At 49.6% G+C, this 14,256-nt stretch overlaps 1 protein-coding gene across 1 annotated transcript in view; it reads left to right on the top strand.

Moving 5' to 3' along the window:
* ACMSD (aminocarboxymuconate semialdehyde decarboxylase) overlaps positions 1 to 14,256 on the top strand; it is a 78,217-nt gene that overhangs the window by 10,967 nt on the left and 52,994 nt on the right. Inside the window, exon 2 of the mRNA XM_073634281.1 lies at positions 1,338 to 1,382. Within this exon, the coding sequence (XP_073490382.1) occupies positions 1,338 to 1,382 (45 nt within the window). The remainder of the gene's footprint in view (positions 1 to 1,337; positions 1,383 to 14,256) is intronic.

Genomic DNA, 14,256 nt, shown 5'->3' on the forward strand with positions numbered 1-14,256 from the left:
CTGTAACTGATTATAAAGTGTGAGCCGGGTTTTGGCTTCAATTTGTTAGTGTATCTACATCTGATAGTCCATCTAACACTCCCCTCCCCCCAGACTGACAATGCTGCTGTCCATCCAAAGGTGCCCCCTGTGCTCCTTCATCCAGAGTGGAGGCACTCTAATACAGGAGGTGTGTTACTGGCCAGATCACCAGGTGAAAACAGAGGGGGGGGGGTGAAAGCCTAAAAAAAGGAAACAAATGCAGCCACCACATCTAATTATTGGTAAGCTGCAATATAGGACATTTTTGGTTTATGGTTTAATACTGCTTTAAATCGGTTACTCCATAGCAGAAGTTTGGAGGCTTCTCCCCCCCCCCCTCCCTCTCTCACATTTGAATGTTGATTGATTTTTTTAACTAGTTGCCGCCCGCCCCGCCGTCAAATGACGGTGTCCCAGAACGGCCGCTCTCGCGATCTCTGATCTCTGCCTGCATTCGCGGCTCTTTAACCATGTGATCGGCTGTGTCCAATCACAGCCTGTTACATGTAAACATGGAGATACCGGAAATCAGCGCTTCTCGCCTCAAACTGACTGAGTGTGTGGTGAGGAGAGTCGATCAGCGGCATCTCCTCACAGGAGACATCTAAACATGTAATCAGGGCACTGATCATCAGTGCCCTGATTACAATAGTGCCACCAGTGCCACAAATCAGTGCCAGCGATGAGTGCCCACCAGTGCCAGCAATCAATGCCCATTAGTGATACCAGTCAGTGCTGGCTATCAGTCCCGCCAATCAGTGCTGCCCATCAATGCCCAACACTGCTGTCCATCAATGCCCATTAGGGTCGCCCGTCAGTGCCACCCATCAGTGCCCATCAGTACTGCCTATCCGTGCCGCCTATCAGTGCCGCCTATCAGTGCCCACCAGTGCCGCCTATCAGTGCCACCTAACAGTGCCCATCAGTGCCGCCTATCAGTGCTCATCAGTGCCACATATCAGTGCCAACTAGCAGTGCCCATAAGTGCGGCACATTAGTGCCTCATCAGTGCCACCTAATCAGTGCCCATAAGTGCCACCTCATCAATGCCCACCAGTTCAGCCTATCAGTGCCCATCAGTGCCCCCTAATCAGTGGACATCAGTGAAGGAGAAAAATTACTTAATTACAAAATTTACTGACAGAAACTAAGTAAAAAAACATTTTTTTCCATGGAGTCCATGGAGATAGCCGGGAAATGCAGAAACATTGACTTATTGACAGATCAAAGACTAATACAACCAATATTGGGATGATCTAACTCTATAGAATTATACATCAATGTCATCAATGTACCTTCTTTCTTTATCTCTTCAGAAATACGGCTATGGTGGATGGATCCAGATGCAACATACCACCAAGGTTAGTTCTATCTATGGAACTTATTTTGCCTGTTTAACTGCTTTCCGCTCACCCACAGTACAGAGTCCCACATGTGGGTATATACACAGTGGTAAATGACTGCCCACTCCTTGCAGCTAAGCACAATGGGGGCGGGATATTACATGTAGATTGATGGAGGCTTCACCTCCCTCTTATTCTAAGACACAGACTGGAGGGGCATGAAGCCTATGTCTGGCAGAAATCCACCCACACCATGTTATTGCCCAAAAAATTAAAATAAAGATTTGATTTCAAATGTATATTTGTATGATGACTAAAAATTGTTTATTGATATTAACCCCTTGCCACCCAGGACAATTCTGACGTTTCTCTCCTACATGTAAAAATCATAATTTTTTTGCTAGAAAATTACACAGAACACCCAAACATTACATATATGTTTTTTTTAGCAGAGACCCTAGAGAATAGGATGGCGGTCATTGCAACCTTTTATCTCGCATGGTACAGGAGGTCCCCGAGTTACGAACCTCTGACTTGCGAATGACTCCTACTTACGAACGGGAGGCGGCGTCGGCGGGCACATTGGAAAACATCGGAAAACGACGTCTCTGCCGTTCTGCGCATGCGCTTCCGACTTACGAACAAATCCGGCTTAAGAACAAACAGGCAGTCCCTAACCCGTTCGTAACTCGGGGACTGCCTGTATTTGTGCAGCAATTTTTCAAATACGTTTTTTTTTTGGAAAAAAAAACAATTTCATTCATAAAAAAAAAAAAACACTAAAGTTAGCCCAATTTTTTTGTATAATGTGAAAGATGATGCTATGCCACGAAAATAGATACCCAACATGTCACACTTAAAAATTGCACACGCTCGTGGAATGGCGCCAAACTTCAGTAATTAAACATCCCCATAGGTTACACTTTAAAAAAAAAAAATTACAGGTTACATGTTTTGAGTTACAGAGGAGATCTAGTGCTAGAAATATTATTCTCGCTCTAACGTTCATGGCGATACCTCACATGTGTGGTTTGAATGCCGTTTACATTTGTGGGCACGACTTACGTATGCATTCGCTTTACTTTTTTGGTGTTCATTTTACTTTTATAATTACTTTTTTTTTATCACTTTTATTTCTATTACAACATCCCTTGTAATAGGACTAGTGCTTGACAGGTTCCTCTTTACAGTGAGATATGGGGTCAATAAGTCCCCACATCTCGCCTCTAGGCTGGGAAGCCTGAAATAAAAAAAACAAAACAAAAAAAAAGTTCTCAGCTTCCCAGCCAAGGTGGGCATCATTTTTCCAAAAGCAGAGGCTGGGCGTGACGTCATAACATCGCGCCCGACCTCCGAATGATCATAGAGACTCCAGGGACCATCTGGCTCACCGGAAATTTCTATCGTCAGCATCTGGCTGGTCGGTTCCTTCTCTGGTCCGCCGATGGCAGGGGCGAGCTGGGAGAAGCATCAGAGGGTGGCAGAAGGGGGCGGTGTCCCCTCTTTCCGCCTATAAGAACGATTCAGCCGCTATGATTGTTCTTATGGTGAAGGGAATCGCCGGCTCTAAAAGCCGATATCTGAATGATGCCTGTAGCTGCACCCATCATTCAGATATCACCACTCAAAGTCCGCAACGTCATATGACGTTACGCGGGCGGCAGGCGGGTAATTATTTATTTTTACTCCGTATCCCAAAGGATGTTTTTTTATTTTGAACATGTGACCAGCAGCAGAGGACTAGAGGCTCCTCCTACTTATGTTTCCCTGCAGACAGGCTGGGAGAGAGCTGGGTCATGTGACAGCTGTATATCGATTAGGAAAAAGGTACTTAGATATAGATATAAATAATTAACCACCTCAGCCCCGGAAGATTTTACCCCCTTCCTGACCAGAGCACTTTTTGCGATTCGGCACTGCGTCGCTTTAACTGACAATTGCGCGGTCGTGCGACGTTGCACCCAAACAAAACTGACGTCCTTTTTTCCCTACAAATAGAGCTTTCTTTTGGTGGTATTTTATCACCTCTGCGTTTTTTATTTTTTGCGCTATAAAGAAAAAAAAGAGCGACAAAAAAATTAATTAAAAAAAGCCATATTTTTTTACTATTTGCTATAATAAATATCCCCCAAAAATATAAAAAAAAAAAAATTTTTTCCTCAGTTTAGGCCGATATGTATTCTTCTACATATTTTTGGTAAAAAAAATCGCAATAAGCGTATATTGATTGGTTTGCGCAAAAGTTATAGCATCTACAAAATAGGGGATAGTTTTATGGCAGTTTTGTTATTATTTTTTTTTATATTAGTAATGGCGGCGATCCGCGATTTTTATCCTGACTGCGACATTATGGCGGACACATCGGACACTTTTGACACTATTTTAGGACCAATGGCATTTATACAGAGATCAGTGCTATAAAAAATGCACTGATTACTGTGTAAATGATACTGGCAGGGAAGGGGTTAAACACTAGGGGGCGATCAAGGGGTTAAGTGTGTCCTAGGGAGTGATTCTAATTGTAGGGGGATGGGTTACTACTCACATGACAGCGATCACTGAGACCGATGACAGGGAGCAGTGATTTCTGTCATGTCACTAGGCAGAAAGGGAAAATTTATTATTATTATTATTATTATTCAGGATTTATATAGCGCCAACAGTTTACGCAGCGCTTTACAATATAAAAGGGAGACAATACAGTTATAATATAATACAATACAATACAATAGGATTAAGAGGGCCCTGCTCAGAAGAGCTTACAATCTAATAGGGTGGGGCAGGTGGTACAAAAGGTTGTAACTGTGGGGAATGAGCTGGTGGAAAATGCCTTGTTTACATCTGCATCTTCCCGTTCTTCCGCTCCATGACACGATCGCGGGCACCTGGCGGACAGCGAGTCCGCGGGACCCACGGTCACGGAGCACGCGGTAGGCGCGTGTACGCCCACAATGCCGCTTCTTAAAGGGGACATACCTGTATGTCCATTTGCCCAGCCGTGCCATTGTGTTGACGTATATCGCTGTGCGCTGGTTAGCATGTGGTTAAAGTGCCATCATCCATATACAGTAATAGAAAGGAGAATGTGAATTAAACATTGTGTGTTTAGTATAACTTGATGATAATAACTCGGAACGCGTAAGCGCAGATAATGCAATGAAATCCCCTTTAATATCGAACCCTCTTCTTCGGGTTTGGAGGCACTTCAGAAGTCACTGGAAGTGTTGTCATTAAACCGATGTGAGAAGAGAGAAGAGCGTTTCGTGGTGCGAGGAGTTATTCTCACATATTTCCGGGGCGGTTGATAAGCACGTTTCTGGCGGCGCTGACATTTATCATGAGAGAAGAGGCCGCATTAATCAGGTTCTGGAACAGAGATATCGAAGGAACGGGTTGCCACAGCAACCATGGTCAGCCTCTCCGTCATGTATGAATAAATATCCTCGCGAGGACACTTGTGCCAGTTGCACGTCAATATTCAGCCCCTTCAGTCTTATTTGGAAACTAATGAACTGTGTTTGCGGCGCTCACAAACACGGGGACTTGATTCTCGTAATTAGGGCAGGTTTTGTGGGGGGGGGGTTTACCTCTAGCGAGCGGTGACGAATACAGTCGGCTTCTTCTTGCTCTGACTTTTAGAAAGCTCCGAAAAAAATGGATTTCGCTAAGGCTTGGTTCACATCTACAGGTGGCACCAAGCGCGGGCACGTCCCTGCGATTCATGCATAGGGCAGCACGTTCATTTCAATGGGCTGCCCTGCGTGCGAGAAACGCGAAAAAAGAAGTCCCTCACTCTTTTAAAAAAATGCACTGCACACGTCTGCAGCTGCATGGGGGTGTCGTTAACAACTAATGGTACTGACGCACACTAAAGAAGGGCGCATTTCTGTGCATTTTGGGAAAAAAACACGTGATTTTGCGCACATTCCTGCCACGCAATATAGTGAACCCAGCCTAATGCCCCGTACACAAGAGCGGAAATTCCACCAGCAAAAGTCCAATGAGAGCTTTTGGTCCGAAAATGCGACCGTGTGTATGCTCCATCGGACTTTTGCTGGCGGAATTCCAGCCAGCAAAAGATTGAGAGCATGTTCTCAATTTTTCAGTCAGAAAAAGTTCTGATCAGAAATTCCGATCTTCTGTACCAATTCCGATGCGCAAAATTCTTACGCATGCTCGGAAACAATTCGACACATACTCGGAAGCATCGAACTTAATTTTCTCGGCTTGTTGTAGTGTTGTACGTCACCGCGTTCTTGACGGTCGAAAGTTCAGTGAACTTTTGTGTGACCGTGGGTATGCAAGCCAAGCTTGAGCGGAATTCCGTCGGAAAAACCATCCAAGATTTTTCCGACGGAGATTCCGCTCGTGTCTACGCAGCATTAGGCCTCTTCCACACAACAGCTGGGGGGTGGTAAAAACAGGGCCCACAGCCCCTAACCCCCCCCGCCTGAATACCCACCTAAAGAAGTACACAATACAAGTTTTGTATACTTTAGGTAGGTGGTCGAGGGTGCTGTAAAAACGTGGTTTGTGGTGCCATTGTCTTGAATGGCAGAATGTGACAGGAGTTGCCACCTGTCAACTCAACATGTCGCAATGCTTTGCAACTTTTTTAACGCAGCGTGTCAAGTTGACAGGTAGCACCGCTTTCAGTTAAAGGTCCCTTTACACGTGTCCCATTGGGGAGATTACCCTTCACTTCCTGTACAGGAAGTGAGAGAAAATCCCTCCAAAGTGAGGGAATCCCTGGTTGTCAGGGATTAAATTGGTAAAAACAAAAAAATTGTGATTGGACTTTATTAGTATAAATGGAACACATAGGGTTGCCACCTTTTCTTCAAGCCAAACCCAAACACTTTAGCTGTGCACAGTACATTTTTGGGGTTTTAGTATACACTATAGGATTGTGACAGACCTGGGACACCTTTGGGCACTCCAAAGAGAATAGTAATGCGGTGCACATAGTGCCCCCTCACCCTCCTGTCAAGCCCTGTTCCAATCGACCTTTCTGTCTGAATTATGTGTCAGGGTTTCAGGTGGACTGGAACCTAAACACATGATTCAAAACCCGGACTGTCTGGGTGCATTCCAGACAGGTGGTAACTCTAGGGAACACAAAAGCCAACAGATAGGAAAATTTATAAAGAATTTCATTTTAGTTAAAATCACATTTAAAAAAAAAAAAACATCTCCAAAAAGATTTATATAGGGTCCTAGAGACAAAAGACCCACATAGAGTAGTTTATACTACTAAATTAATGTATCAGCCCCAAAGGATTAACCAAGAGATTGGAGGCCGATGCGTTCCGCTTTAATTGCTTCCTCAGGACCTTGTATTCTTGGACATGGGGATGAGTAATTGGGGATGTAGTATTCAACACCAGCCAAACTTATATCATGAAATGTCCAACTTCTGTAAGTACTAGAGTATTCAAACATTGTTATCAACACTTTGCAGTGGTACATGGGATCCGACTCAGATGATCAGTAGACTCAACCGATGTAACAATAGAGCTGACATTAACCTTCAAAGGTCCCCTTCTGGGTGCCGGATAGTAAAAATTCCCCTCGGGCTGGTGATGTCTCGAGCGAGCATTTGGCCAGGAGAGTGACACAAAATGGTGGAGAGTTTCTCCCAACAACAGGTGGGGTGACTGTTCTATCTGAGAAGAAGAACCAACATCTTCCAATCAGAGGTCCTCTTACATGTGTCCCATAGGGGAGATTTCACTTCCTGCCCTATAGGCGAAACAGGAAGTGAGGGATTAAAGTGGTTTAGTTCCGCTTGAAGACTAGGTTCTCACTAGCACATTCCTCAAAAAGCGCGGTTCACGGTCCCATTGAAAAACCCTAGTTCGAGGTCTCATTGACTTGAATGGCTGAGTTTGACAGGCGGTGCCACCTGTCAATTTGATATGTCACGATGCTTTGCGATAAAATCATCACAAATTTCAATGCGTCATGTTGAACTGACAGGTGGTACCGCCTGTCAAACTCGGCTATTCAAGTCAATGGGTCCGCAAACCATGGTTTTACAATAGGTCTGCAAACCACGTTATCAGAGAATGGGCTAGTGAGAACCTAGTCTTTAAGCGGAAGTAAACCAATTTAATCCCTCGCTTCCTGTTTTGGCGAGAGGACAGGAAGTGAAGGGAAATCTCCTCTTAGGGGACACATGTAAGGGGACCTCTGATTGGAAGATGTGAGTGCTTCTTCTCGGATAGAACAATCACCCCACCAGTTGTTGTTGAGAGAAACCCTCGACCATTTTGTGTCACTCTCCTGGCCAAAGGCCTGCTCAAGACATCCCCAGCCAGAGGCCTTAATATTAAGAATACAGGAATGTCCACACACAGATGCACTTTCAACACTTTACTGCGACTTCACATCTTCATGTAACTTCCCGTGACACACTGTATCACATTTGTAATACAGAATCTTCATGGTACCCCACATGCAAGGTTAGACATTTTGTAGCACAAGTACACATCTTTTAGTTGAGCCATCTTCCCTTTCTTTCATTCCTATTCTTAGGAGCACCACACTTTTGGGACCACTTCCCTGTGTGTACTAAGTTCATGGCCCTAGACTATCATCACCAAGTCACAGGACCCGTAGCTGAGGATCAGGGAGACAAGGTGCTTCCGTTAGTATACCATTCTCCTCCCAATGTCCCTTCTATAGCTCTACACAGCTGGGCATGCTCCCAGGTGACAATCTAATCCCCAGGCTTCCACCATGTCTCACATAAGAGAACTCTCTCCAGGCCTCCAAGGCCTTGTGCACTCCATTACAGGACCTGCAGAAGAAGGTCAGTGGAGACAGGGCGACACCAGCTTTTCCACCCATTTGTCATGGTTTACCTCTCACCATGTGTTCATCTCTAGAGACCAGCCACCCTCACCTGACTTCTTTTATAATCTCTCCTCTAAGCATGCCTCCACCCCAGCTCCTATCAGAGAACTCTATATTAACCTGTGCACTGCAGGCCAGCCCTGATCAACTTTGTGTGTTTGGCTTTCTGTTTCCTGCTTGCCTTGTGCTCTACGTTTGTTTCTGTTACCGACCTTGGTGTGTTCTCAACTATTCCTGTCTGCTCGTGACCCTGACCTTTTGGCATGTCCCGGACTATCCCTGTTTGTCTGTGACCCTGAACCTTTGGCATGAACTCTGTTGTCCTTGTCTGCTTGTGACCCCGACCTTGGCTTATTCCCTTACTATCCCTCTCCTCCTGTTGCCTACTGTGGGCGTGAGCTAGGGGACCCTGGGGGTCGTGGAGCCAGTTTCAGCCCAGTCCATCCTCACCACTAGAGGCTCTGGTGAACACCTGCTGGCTCTTAGACTCCGCGCCCTAGGGAATCTTACGCTCTAACCCCGGTAGGATCCGTATTGGTGTTCCAGCAGCCCTGCCTTCCTTACCACCCTGACTCTTATCCGCAGCAGTCAGCCGTAGGGTCCACTACCTTGTGGTGCACTCCTGATCCCAACGGTGTGCATCTGTCACCTAGCCTCAGGTGACCTGACACCATGTTCTGTACCACCTTGCCTGGGAAGTCAGCCCTGCAAAGGGCCCTTTCGATCAGCTCTGTGTAGGACTACATGTTAGCAGCTCTGGGGTGTTCTGTTCCAACACCCCATCTACACAGGGTCCCACCCACAGCTGGCATTTTTATGGGCACCAACTCCACCCATTACACCACAAGAGGAGGGTTTTCTCTAAAAGGGTAGCTAACACTTTCTTATAACTTTTCCCTTACCATGCCACAATAGCAACATAGCCAGACAAGCTAAATGCACCTGCTAACATAGATAGCCCCCCTCCAGTACCGCCATAAAGGCCCATGTGTAGATGTGCCAAAGGGATCTACCCAGGTTTTGGATTCTGGCAGCACCCTTCAGCACAGACACGGGACGGGAGATTTACCCACACATTCACAAAAGTTTCAGACTTCCCTAATAGCCGTCTTTGTGACAGATAGCTTGGGAAATTTGCCAAAGGGCTCACTTGGGAACCGAATCCCTGTGGCACATCTGCGCATTTTCCAGGGGGAGAGGAGAACACAAACGTTGTTCTTGCCTAGGGGATAAATGCGGAAGTGTTACTTTGCAGAACAAATAAATTACCGTATTTATCGGCGTATAACACGCACTTTTTTCCCCTTAAAACCAGGGGAAAATCGCAGGTGCGTGTTATACGCCGATCCCCTGCGATCCCGACCTGTCACATTTTCAAAATCGCCGACCGCGATTTGAAAATGGCGCAGCCGGCGCCGAAATACACAGAGCCGGTCCTCGGCTCTTTCCGGCGGCTGTCGTTCATTTTCGGCTCCACTCGTAGTCCCGAGCGGAGCTATCCGAACCTACTCGGCTAGGTTCGGATAGCTCCGCTCGGGACTACGAGTGGAGCCGAAAGTGAACGACAGCCGCCGGAAAGAGCCGAGGACCGGCTCTGTGTATTTCGGCGCCGGCGGCGCCATTTTCAAATCGCGATCAGCGATTTTGAAGCCCAGAATGGCTGGGATCACTGGGGAAGGCTGCACTGGGGAAGGCTGCACTGGGGAAAGCTGCACTGGGGAAAGCTGCACTGGGGAAGTCTGCACTGACAAGGCTGCACTGGGGAAGTCTGCACTGACAAGGCTGCACTGGGGAAGTCTGCACTGACAAGGCTGCACTGGGGAAGTCTGCACTGACAAGGCTGCACTGGGGAAGGCTGCACTGGGGAAGGCTGCACTGGGGAAGGCTGCACTGACATGGCTGCACTGACAAGGCTGCACTGACAAGGCTGCACTGGGGAAGTCTGCACTGACAAGGCTGCACTGGGGAAGGCTGCACTGGGGAAGGCTGCACTGGGGAAGGCTGCACTGACATGGCTGCACTGACAAGGCTGCACTGACAAGGCTGCACTGACATGGCTGCACTGAGAAGGCTGCAATGATGGGCGTTTAAATGTAAGTTTTTTTTCCCTTCAACTTCCCTCCTAAAAGTTTTTTTTTCCTTAAAATTCCCTCCTAAATTGGGGTGCGTGTTATACGCCGATAAATACGGGTACATATGGTTAGAATAATACATTCATATCAAATTATGAGAGAGGGAGGGGGAGGCAACATGACACAGTGCCTTGAAAAAGTATTCATACCCCTTGAAATTTTCCACATTTTGTCATGTTATAATCAAAAACTTAAATGTATTTTAGAGGGATTTTATGTGATGACTTTAAACGGGAAAGTGCAATATGGCTTTCCAATAGATTTTACTACTGGGTCAGTCAATATGTCACAAAGTGTTCATATCCACTCACCAACTCCACAATATTTGTAGTAGCAAGTCTCCTTTAGTGATGAACAGGTGCCCCCTTTAAGATGAGAACAATTCCAGATGAGCTTCTGCAGAGATCAGACAGCAGTGGCTCTGCGATGCAGCTGCAACCTTTAGATAGGGCTTGGCGATGTCACAGCAGTAATCAGCAGGTCTGGATCTCTGGTGGCTGCAGTACTAGGCCTCAGAAGGAGCCCCCCAGCTCCAGCAAACGGCGGCATGGACACAGACTCGACTCCAGTGGCGTCGCTAGGAGGTGGCTATTAAGGCTATAGCCCCGAATCTGGGGCCCATAGCCCCGAGTCTCTTACTGCAGGGGTTCCTGATTAACCAGCGGGCCGTGGCCTCTCTGCATCCAGGCCACGGGTGCAGTGGGTGGGAGGGCTGCATGAAAGAGCCGGGCAGGCAGATGACAGAAGCGAGCGGGCAGATGAGCAGAGATGACATCATCTCTCTCCGCCTGCCCCACATCACCGCTTTTCTGCCCTCACAGCACGAACCTCTTCAATGTCGGAGGTGCGGTGGGGAGCAGCGAGATGACATCATCTCTCACTGCCTGCCCCGCATTGCTGCTCTCCTGCCCTCGCTCAGAACTAAATGGACCAGTGCTGCCAGCCTGCCACCAATGCAGCGACAATGCACATTTGGTGGCACTGGCTGGCATGGCAAGTGATAATCTTCAAATAGTGGCAGGCGATCATCCACATCTGGTGGCAGGTGACTTGGCAAGTGACAATCCACATCAGGTGGCAGGTGATGGTGGCAAGTGACAATCCACATCTGGTGGCAAGTGACAGTGGCAAGTGACAAGCTGCATCTGGTGGCAGGAGATGAGGCAAGTAACATACTCAGATTCTGCATTATGGTGAGTTGAAAAACTTCATTATATATTACAATGTCATAATAGAAATAATGCGCTTCAATCACCCTGACACCATATCAACCATGGTGCCGTGCTGATTGAAGCACCAACACCAGCCATTGCCGGCGAAAAATTACCACCCGTGGCTATGGGCTCTAGCCCCAGATCTTTTGCAGACCTAGCAACGTCCTTGCTGGACTCCCCTCTTGTTTCCCAGACTTTTAAATTTATATAACCCCTCCTGCGCAGGCACACTGGATTTTGTAGTTTACTGTGTCTCTATTGATATTGGAGTTCCTTCTAGCTGGGACCTCATTTTCCATCATCCAGTGCTCTAAGTAAAGATGAATCAGAGTTCACAAAGCTCCATCTTGTGGCAGAAAAAGGGAACTTCTTGCAAATTATAACAATGCAATAATAATCCTGCAGATTTCAGTTACAATGGGTCTTCTTACATCTACAAAAAGACATCCTCTAGACCAGGGGTCCTCAAACTTTTTAGACAGGGGGCCAGTTCACGGTCCCTCAGAATGTTGGGGGGCCGCACTATAGTATAAAAAAAATATGAACTAATTCCTAAATTCCTATGCACACATGTTTTTTGTAGTGCAAAAGAATAAAAGAATGAATAATAAATAATAATATATATATATAGGGGATGAACAGGGGGACAGAGGGATGGACAGGGGGACAGTGGGATGGACAGAGGGGTGGATAGGGGGACAGAGGGGTGGACGGGGGGACAGAGGGGTGGACAGTGGGACAGAGGGGATGGACAGTGGGACAGAGGGGATGGACAGGGGGACAGAGAGGATGGACAGGGGGACAGAGGGGAGGGACAGAGGGGATGGACAGGGGGACAGTGGGGTGGACAGGGGGACGGTGGGATGGACAGGGGGACAGAGGGGTGGACAGGGGGACAGAGGGGGGGACAGGGGGACAGAGGGGTGGACAGGGGGACAGTGGGGTGGACAGGGGGACAGTGGGGTGGACAGGGGGACAGAGGGATGGACAGTGGGGTGGACAGGGGGACAGAGGGGTGGACAGGGGGACAGAGGGGTGGACAGGGGGACAGTGGGGTGGACAGGGGGACAGTGGGGTGGACAGTGGGGTGGACAGGGGGACAGAGGGGTGGACAGAGGGGTGGACAGAGGGGTGGACAGGGGGACAGTGGGGTGGACAGGGGGACAGTGGGGTGGACAGTGGGATGGACAGGGGGACAGAGGGGTGGACAGGGGGACAGTGGGGTGGACATGGGGACAGTGGGGTGGACAGGTTGACAGTGGGGGGGACAGTGGGGTGGACAGGGGGACAGAGGGGTGGACAGGGGGACAGTGGGGTGGACAGAGGGGGGGGACAGTGGGATGTACAGGGGTCCTCACTTGTTAGCAGGCTGTTGCCTGAAGCCTCCGCTCTCGCTGTCACCCTCCGTGCCTCCTGTCTGCGTGAGGAAGACGTGAATCCGCGGTGGGGGGGGACGGTGGGGTGGACAGGGGGACGGTGGGATGGACAGGGGGACAGAGGGGTGGACAGGGGGACAGAGGGGGGGACAGGGGGACAGAGGGGTGGACAGGGGGACAGTGGGGTGGACAGGGGGACAGTGGGGTGGACAGGGGGACAGAGGGATGGACAGTGGGGTGGACAGGGGGACAGAGGGGTGGACAGGGGGACAGAGGGGTGGACAGGGGGACAGTGGGGTGGACAGTGGGGTGGACAGGGGGACAGAGGGGTGGACAGAGGGGTGGACAGAGGGGTGGACAGGGGGACAGTGGGGTGGACAGGGGGACAGTGGGGTGGACAGTGGGATGGACAGGGGGACAGAGGGGTGGACAGGGGGACAGTGGGGTGGACATGTTGACAGTGGGGGGGACAGTGGGGTGGACAGGGGGACAGAGGGGTGGACAGGGGGACAGAGGGGTGGACAGGGGGACAGTGGGGTGGACAGAGGGGGGGGACAGTGGGGTGGACAGAGGGGGGGGACAGTGGGATGGACAGGGGTCCTCACTTGTTAGCAGGCTGTTGCCTGAAGCCTCCGCTCTCGCTGTCACCCTCCGTGCCTCCTGTCTGCGTGAGGAAGACGTGAATCCGCGCGGGACTGTGCTGGGAACTACATTTCCCAGCATGCAGCGCGGCACACGGAGCAATCCATTACTGGGGTGGGGGAGGCGGCTTGAGCGGAGCGGATATGCTCCCTGCTGAAGCAGAGTGGACCTGCCCAAGCCGAGCCGACCTGGCCCCGGCCCGAGCCTGGCCTGTCCGGAATCCGGCCCTGGGTGGGGTGGGCCGGATAAATGTCCTCGGCGGGCCGCATGTGGCCCGCGGGCCGTAGTTTGAGGACCCCTGCTCTAGACTCAGAGGGGTGGACAGAGGGGTGGACAGGGGGACAGTGGGGTGGACAGGGGGACAGTGGGGTGGACAGTGGGATGGACAGGGGGACAGAGGGGTGGACAGGGGGACAGTGGGGTGGACATGTTGACAGTGGGGGGGACAGTGGGGTGGACAGGGGGACAGAGGGGTGGACAGGGGGACAGAGGGGTGGACAGGGGGACAGTGGGGTGGACAGAGGGGGGGGACAGTGGGGTGGACAGAGGGGGGGGGACAGTGGGATGGACAGGGGTCCTCACTTGTTAGCAGGCTGTTGCCTGAAGCCTCCGCTCTCGCTGTCACCCTCCGTGCCTCCTGTCTGCGTGAGGAAGACGTGAATCCGCGCGG

This window comes from Aquarana catesbeiana, linkage group LG06 (genome assembly GCF_042186555.1).
Source record: "Aquarana catesbeiana isolate 2022-GZ linkage group LG06, ASM4218655v1, whole genome shotgun sequence".
Classification (NCBI taxonomy): domain Eukaryota; kingdom Metazoa; phylum Chordata; class Amphibia; order Anura; family Ranidae; genus Aquarana; species Aquarana catesbeiana.